The sequence below is a fragment of the Rutidosis leptorrhynchoides genome, unplaced genomic scaffold, assembly GCF_046630445.1.
Source record: "Rutidosis leptorrhynchoides isolate AG116_Rl617_1_P2 unplaced genomic scaffold, CSIRO_AGI_Rlap_v1 contig216, whole genome shotgun sequence".
Classification (NCBI taxonomy): domain Eukaryota; kingdom Viridiplantae; phylum Streptophyta; class Magnoliopsida; order Asterales; family Asteraceae; genus Rutidosis; species Rutidosis leptorrhynchoides.
In genome coordinates this window covers 3,090-11,575 of record NW_027266465.1, presented here as the reverse complement: position 1 = coordinate 11,575, position 8,486 = coordinate 3,090, and the positions used below count along the sequence as shown (strand labels likewise).

Sequence of the window (8,486 nt, the reverse complement as noted above, 5' to 3'; positions counted from 1 at the left end):
CTAGGCGGGGAGCAGAATATCGCGTGATGGCATCAGACCGGACAACATGGCTGCAGAATGTGTAAATCGTCCAAAAAAAATGCACTAAGCAACCGTATGACGGTATTGTATGCAACTGGAAGATCTGGGCTTCGTTCAAGAGCGAATATCGCACGTGGCAAATGATTGTCTGGTGTGACGGGCACAATTGTGACGGAGCAAACAACGAACATGAAGATAGGAATATTTCGCAAGATCACGTTGCCCACGTCATACTAGATAAGATTCGCGACCGTCCAAATTACCGAGTCAAGTCCATTATTTTCGACTGCAAAACAACATTCCGCTGTAAAATTGGGAAGAAAAAAGCTTGGGACGGTAAGCGAGTGGCGATGAACCAGGTATGTGGAGATTGGGAGACAAATTTTCGCCAACTGCCCAGTTACATGCGAATTCTTAGACAATGTAAAGATGGGTCGAAAGTCCAGTGAAAGTTCAAGAAGGAGGACGGGATTTAGTAGGAGGAAGATTTTCAAGTAAAATTCAGAGGCAAAATTCATATTACCGAGGACTGTAATATGATTTTTTACTCCGTTTACTGATTATTGTAATTTTTTCAAGTACGTATTTGGCTTTTTGGTGCCATGAGACTCACATTTCAACATAGTTACCCGGTTGTTATTGTTGACGCAACGCATCTTCGTGGGGCGTACAAGGGTAAGGTGGTTGTAGCGGTTCTGAAGACTGCCAACAACAGAGTCGTGCCAGTCGCATATGCCATCATAGACGAGGAGTCGAACCACAGTTGGTATTGGTTCTTAAAGTACCACAAGGACGTGGACAACTGATCTCTGTAAGCCACAAGGACGTGGCTTGTAATATTGGTTCTGGACAGAGGTCTCGTCCACCTGCGTCAAATAAAATTTGAGTAATTCATACGCCATAAACGTATAGTCTCGAAAATAAATAAATGTACGTGAACTTACTGTGCTGCAAATGGCAAACCGAAGCCACATGTCCTCGTCCATGCCCATGCCTATGACTGCACGAGTATCCCACAATGCCCGGTAGGTGTAGGCCAGCACGGCGCTCCCCTAGCTCAAACAACCGCAAGTCTCTGGGTCTTCTAGGAGCCGTAGTACAAAAAGATCGATTTTGTTCTGACTCTTATCCGGGAAGAAGAAACCAGTAAGTAAGAAGGCGACGTGACATCGCGTCCTCTGTAGCGCCTCCTCCTCTAAAATATCTATACGTTCACGATGATCCTTCAAGTGTTCCCTAAGGCAAGCGAGCCGAAGAGCGGCCTTCCTATACCTCCTTGGACGACAGCCCAACAACCTCTTGACACACCCGTCGATGTCGGAGGGATACCACTCGCTACCCGTAACGGGCAAATCGTCAAGACGTAGTCCCATCAATACCTCAACATCTTGCAGCGTGATGGTGGCCTCGCCTATGAATAGATGGAAACTGTGAGTCTCGGGCCTCCATCGTTCGGCCAACGCCGTCAGCAGATGATGGTCATACTCCATATACCCTATATCGAAAACCAATCTAAACCCCATCATCCATATATACACCATGACCTGAGGTATGCGATAGACATCATCCCGCAGACACTCCCAGAAGAAAGCGTCCGCTCTCCTCACAAGCAGTGGCCTATCACACTCCTCGTGGGATGAATAAATATGACGCGATCTATGTTACGGCTGAAACCACAATAGATAGTGCTCCCTAGGTCCCTGCGGAATCCAAGAAGATCTCTCAGTCATAATCTGCACAAAAAAATAAATATATAAATTCTTTAAAATAAAATAACAATTAAGACCTCATACTATTAATTCTTTTTAAAAATAAGTGCCCATATCACTTATTTTCAAACAAGTTGGCCACACAATTTACAATTTTTTTACTATCTACTCCTCCTATTCTACAAATTAATAAATTCAATCCACACACTATAAAATAGATACAATTAACACACCAAATTTGGTATACATTTCGTCTTAAACCGAAAAATCAAACTGGAAAATCGAACCCAACAAATCGATCCGAAAAAATCGTACCGAAAATCGATCCGAAAAAACTGAACCGGATAACCGGAAAATCGAACCAAAAACCGAACCGAAAAACCGAACGGAAAAACCGACCCAAAATTCAAACCGACCCGAACCGAACAGAAAAATCGAATCCTTCAAGCGAACCGACCGGTAACAAACTGAGTCTTGAAAACCTGTCCCGGAAAGGATCTGCTAATTGTAATTAATTAAAAAAAAAAAAAAAAGTTATTCCCGGGAATGTGATTCCCGAGTCTTGAAAAAAACCAACCACAAAAGCGTACCCAAACTTAAAGATCGGACCGAGCTCACTACCCTACACGATCGGGACTGCATGAAGATGCGATTGAAAGAAATTTCGGAAAAATACATGACTAAATTGGTTTAATCCGTTAAATTTCGAAAAAATTTATGGAAAAAATAAGTGAAAAATACATTTTTCCGAATACTTGACGAGAGAGTAAGTTTAAAATGAAAATTGAGAACAAAATCAAAACTTCAACCGTCTGAGAGAACCTCCGGTCCGGATTTGCAGAGAAATTTGAGAGAGAGATCGACTGTGTGTGGAAGAGGAAGAGGAAGTTGGGAAATTTTTATTTTACTTGTCCCGGAAATGGTGTAAACGGGATGACTTTTTTCCTTTTCCCTGTTTGAAAAATCCGAGATCACCTTTTCTTTCTCATCCCGTTCACGGTTTCACATTTTTTGTCCCGTAATTGGAAAATCCGAGATCAAGTTTTCTTCCTCGTCCCGTAAACTTCATTCACGATTTCCTATGCATGCGTGACAAGTGTCTCTTCTATCTTTGATCTGGATTTCAGATTTTCGAGATTAAATTAAATTTCTTTTAACTACTATGATTAGCTGTGATTACCTTGTGATCAGGTTGATATAGAAATGTCTACCTAAATCACAAAATCCATTAAAATATTTATGTCTAAGTGGGAGAATACACATTTATAATTTTCAGATTGGTGAGTAAATATGCATAAGCATAAATATATATATATATATATATATCTAAGCAAAAGAAAAAACTCACATACATTTATATATATGTATATACACAAATATATATATATATATATATGATTCTTCACGTATACCACTTGTATCTGTAGCAATGAGATTACAAAATACCAGTGTTATACGTGAAATGTCAAAGTATAATATCGACAGAGGTGTGTATAAAATTTGTAGTATACGAATACTTAACATTAATACTGAACATAGACCGAATCCTAGAGCGCATTCATTTGTATATCAATCACCACAACAACAAAAAAAGCACAGTCAAACCACTTGTCTAATTTTTCATTTGAAAAATAATTTTTAATATTTGCCCAAATTTCCTGAACCATTGAGCTCAACGCTTTCTTAGCTATATAAATGCTTAAAGCAAGCAAGGTTATCTATCCTACAGGTGGTTCATGTAGAGTATCTCATTCTTGAAAATCAAATCCTGCTTCTTCTTCTTCTTTTGCTCCTAATGATAGTTTAATTAGTTGAAAAGAGAGAATCAAGCTCTCTCAGTTCCCCCAAACACTTCAAAATGGCTTCTCCGGCTGTGGTCGAGTCCTCAGAAACTCAAGAGACAGTCGATGTCGACAAATATAGCCAGGCTGCGAGCCGCAAGTGGGCCCTTGATGTCCCCAAGCCTCCAGGTCCATGGCAGGAGTTCCTGGATTACTTAAGAGAGATTGTTTTGCCTCCTGGAAACACAAAACCATCTCATAACAAGAATCCTGCAGGATCCAAACATCGCGTAGTTTGGATCCTGCAAAGGATATTTCCTATTCTTTCCTGGGGTCGACACTACACTCTAGCAAAATTCAAGAGTGATTTATTGGCTGGCCTTACCCTTGCAAGTCTGTGTATTCCCCAGGTAATTAATCAAACTTTAATACTGACCTCTTTTTCAATAATTAGTTGCATTTAGATTTCACTCTAAATCTTTTTTTTTTTTTTTCTACGTACACATACAGAGTTTAGGGTATGCAACTCTGGCAAAGCTTGACCCTGAGTATGGATTATGTAAGTTAGACTTTACTTTTATTGAGGGTGTTTTTTTTTCCCCTTATAATGTTTTTACTATTTTTTTTTTTTATTGAATACATATTTTGCAGATACAAGCATTATCCCGCCACTGATTTATGCTGTAATGGGAAGTTCAAGACACATAGCAATCGGTCCGGTTGCCGTCATTTCTCTGCTTCTATCCTCAATGGTACAGAAATTAGAGGATCCTGTCGCCAATCCTGTTATGTACAGGAAGCTGGTGCTCACTGCAACTTTCTTTGCAGGAATCTTCCAAGCTGCTTTCGGACTCTTCAGGTTTAAATTTTTAAGCTTTCAAGTGTCATGTATATCTGAATCTTCATGCATAAATTAATTTTTGAATGGTCAAATAATTTGTATATCTGCCATTTGAATATTTGTAGGTCAGGCTTCCTTGTGGATTTCCTTTCACATGCAGCAATTGTCGGATTCATGGCCGGCGCAGCCATTGTTATTGGTCTCCAACAACTCAAAGGACTGCTTGGTATAACTCACTTCACCAACAACACTGATATTGTTTCCGTTATGACAGCTGTGTGGAAATCATTTCATAATCCTGTAAATCCCTACTATTCTTTCTTTTACTTACATTTAAAAAAAAAAAAAAGTTGGGAACAATTCATCACAATACTTTCCTTGCAGTGGAATCCTCGTAATTGTATCCTAGGCTGCTCGTTTCTGAGTTTCATCCTCATCACAAGATTCCTGGTAAGTTCTAATCGAAATAATAATCTATACTACCCACTAAATTTTCCAACAATTTTAGAAATTCTAATAATTCATAATTTAGGTAAACAATGTATTAATTTCAGGGTAAAAGGAACAGGAAGCTATTCTGGTTGCCGGCAATCGCTCCGTTGATTTCCGTTATTGCGTCAACTCTTTTAGTCTATCTGACCAGAGCTGATGAACATGGAGTCAACATAGTCAAACACATCAAAGGCGGCATAAATCCAAGCTCAGTCCATCAATTACAGCTCACCAATCCACATCTTGGAGAAATTGCTAAAATCGGATTAATCGTCGCCATTGTTGCTCTCACTGTGAGTCTCAATTTGTTAAAAATTCAATTTTATTAATTTATATATAAACACATTAATTCATTTCCCGACAATCTTACAGGAAGCTATCGCTGTCGGCCGATCTTTTGCATCAGCCAAAGGATACCACCTAGACGGAAACAAGGAAATGGTTTCCATGGGATTTATGAACATAATTGGATCTTTCACATCTTGCTATGTTGCAACTGGTATAAATATATTACTGTAGTATAACTTTTTTTCTCCAAATATGATTTTTTAGCTAGTTTTTAATTTCTCTGTTTTTGCTGATATATTCTATAATTATTTTCGGCATGCAGGTTCATTTTCACGCTCTGCGGTGAATTTCAGCGCTGGTTGTGAAACGGCGGTGTCGAATATAGTAATGGCAATTACAGTGTTTGTATCATTGGAATGTTTAACGAGACTATTGTACTACACGCCAATCGCAATCCTAGCCTCTATTATTCTATCGGCACTTCCAGGATTAATTGACATTCATGAAGCCTACAATATTTGGAAAGTTGATAAGCTTGATTTCATTGCTTGCATGGGAGCCTTCTTCGGCGTCCTGTTTGGCTTCTGTAGAAATCGGTCTTCTTGTAGCGGTAATCTTTTATTTTATTTTATTTTCTGTTAGGAAATTAAATATTATGATTCGTGGAACTGTTAATTAATATCCACCATAGAATATTTAATTAGTCAACTTCTTATAATTATTAACATCAAAAAAAACTTCTTATAATTATAGATTCCTACATAATAATGAATGGCTGATATATAGACCTAAAGCTTTAAGTCGAATTCATGGATTCCCTACCACGTTTATAAGCAAATGATTGCATTCCCTAGTTGTATGTAATGTTCCTAATGCGGAATTATACCACAAACTCAGGAACTAGCTAGTTAGTTAGGTAGGGTCTTGAATATCATTCTAGAGTCTGAAAATGATTTTTTTTCTTGATTATACTGAAAATATATAGTGTACTGATTATTTAGGTTGATTATTGTATTTGCAGGTGACAATATCATTTGTGAAAATTATTTTGATCGCGATTAGACCAGGAGCAGAAATACTTGGAAACCTTCCAGGAACTGAAGTGTTCTGTGACACCCATCAATATCCTATGGCTGTCAAAATTCCTCAAGTCCTCATCATCCGAGTCAAGTCTGCCTTACTTTGCTTTGCGAATTGCAATTTCGTTAAAGAAAGGTAAATATCTTATATATAAATAATTAGAATAACTTTTTAATTTGTTCAAATCAAAGATTTTATAGTTGAATCGAAATCCGATGCGTAATTTTTTATTGACAAATTATTTTTTTCTATTTAATATTTAAAAAAATTATTCATGATCAAATTACAATACACAACATTTTTTTTCAACTTTCTAATTAAATTTTATTTCTAATCAAAATCACAATAAATACTTCAAAAAACTATCCAATACATCCAATCTTTTATCTCATTTTTTTACTGTGTTCTCTTTTACTATTATTATTATATTTAATTAAAATAACCACATATATATAGGCTTGCTCAAGGGCCGATTATGGCCGATATCGGTTAATGAACCGACAAAGATCATATTAACTATATTTTTATAAATACGATTTTCTATATAACGGACGAGACTTAGATATTAATTTACACACTAAAACAGATATGAAATAACTATAACAATCTTTGAGAATATTGTTCCATACATTATTTTATTTTATTTTTAATTTAAGGATAATGAGATGGGTACATGAGGAAGATGAGGTAGCTGAAGGAAAAGTCAACAGGAACATTCATTATGTTTTAGTGGACATGTCAAGTGAGTAATTTTTTTTATTTTCTTATTATCATTTTAAATCTAAGTGGAAGCAGGAATCTGGCAACAGCAATTTTTAGGCTTCACTAATTGTGCTACGATGATGTTCTGGGGACGGATTAAAAAATTTGATTATTGGAGACAGAAATAAAAATATAATATAAATAGTGGTGTTCACATGTAGTTTTTTAAAACTTTATACCATATTACTATATATAATTTGACTTTTTTGAAAAAATCAGTGGGGGCTTTTGATCCCAGCTCTACATTGGATCCGTGACTGATCATGCTAAATACTACAGTCAAAAGTCAACTCTTTCCATATCAAGAAGGAATCTCTGAATATCACTGTTAAAAAATTATTGTAGATTTGATGAATATCGACACATCAGGAATTGCTTCTCTGGAGGAGTTGAGAAAGAGTCTTGCCTCAAATGAAGTGGAGGTATATATAATTAATGTGATCACTGTGCTTAATTTTACATATTATTAATTTGAATGATTGTATGTTATTATAGTAGTTGTTAATAATTTCATTTCCAAATGTATTTCAGTTAGCAATTGCAAGTCCGAGATGGACAGTGATTGAAAAGCTAAGGCTATCAAACTTTGTGAACAATATTGGTGGAAGAGTGTACTTAACAGTTGGTGAGGCTGCAGATTCTTGTCTCGCCTCCATCTCCAAACTCTCTATGCCTCACAATCAAGTTTAATCCATTACTCGCAATCCGATAAAGTAATATCGATATATCGAGACTGGAAAAGTATGCCAGCTATAGTTTGTTTAGTGTCCGCGCTAATAAAAATGAAGATCTTCTCTTGAAAAGAAATTCTTCATAGAATATATTTAAGCGAGTCAATATAAATATATCATTACTTTTCTATGATGCGCTATATATATATAAATGGATCCGAGTGTTAAGTTTGTACTATAAAACGATTTTACATCTACATATCTGTGCAATAGAACTTGTGCAGTTCTTGTATCGACATATTATTATATTGCTAAAGTAAAATGTTTTTTATGTTAAAATATCAATATATATATATTGAAAATTTCACAACAATATTGCACCTCAATGTTCCCAGTAAGAAAGAAAAATCTATGTACGTAGCTAGACAGCCTGTTCGATGCAACAACTACTTGATAACTTCACTTTTTTTCCTTGTAATTACAATCAGTTTCCAATACTTAACAAAATTAATACGTACTCCTGAAATTTTAAACTAAATTAATGGAAATTACGTCTTTATTTAATTAATTTCTCGGAATGACAAAAAAGACAAACCCAGATGCGGTAAGACTGTCTGCCCGCTTTGAGGAGTAGGGGGATGATGTCGTAGTACACAGCGTTTCTCTCGCATTGCAAATAGACTGTTTCTATGATTCGAACTCGTGACCTTCAGGCTTCAGACCACAAAGGAGCAATCTTAACCGTGACAAATATTTGGGGGAAAAAAAGAACTTGCTAAAACCACAATTACCAAAATAATAATAAGAAGAAAGGTGGAGAAACAGTATATAATTGAAATTT

General features: G+C 36.2%; 2 protein-coding genes across 2 annotated transcripts; one reads left to right on the top strand and one right to left on the bottom strand.

Moving 5' to 3' along the window:
- Positions 1–1,073: 1,073 nt before the first annotated feature.
- Positions 1,074–1,544, bottom strand: LOC139881982 (serine/threonine-protein phosphatase 7 long form homolog). The gene has a single exon (XM_071866368.1). It carries the CDS (start codon positions 1,542–1,544, stop codon positions 1,074–1,076), a length of 471 nt encoding a protein of 156 aa, XP_071722469.1.
- Positions 1,545–3,588: 2,044 nt separating this feature from the next.
- On the top strand, positions 3,589–7,664 carry LOC139881981 (sulfate transporter 2.1-like). Its single transcript, XM_071866366.1, is given in 13 exon segments — positions 3,589–3,921; positions 4,022–4,070; positions 4,163–4,370; positions 4,478–4,652; positions 4,737–4,802; positions 4,907–5,137; positions 5,217–5,343; positions 5,455–5,711; positions 5,713–5,742; positions 6,154–6,347; positions 6,869–6,954; positions 7,320–7,396; positions 7,506–7,664. Coding segments are annotated over 13 exon segments (1,992 nt in total).
- Positions 7,665–8,486: the final 822 nt, after the last annotated feature.

What these genes read in the sequence shown, in the direction of transcription:
- LOC139881982 (XM_071866368.1), bottom strand. Translation starts at nt 1,544, where the DNA reads ATGGGGTTTAGATTGGTTTTCGATATAGGGTATATGGAGTATGACCAT.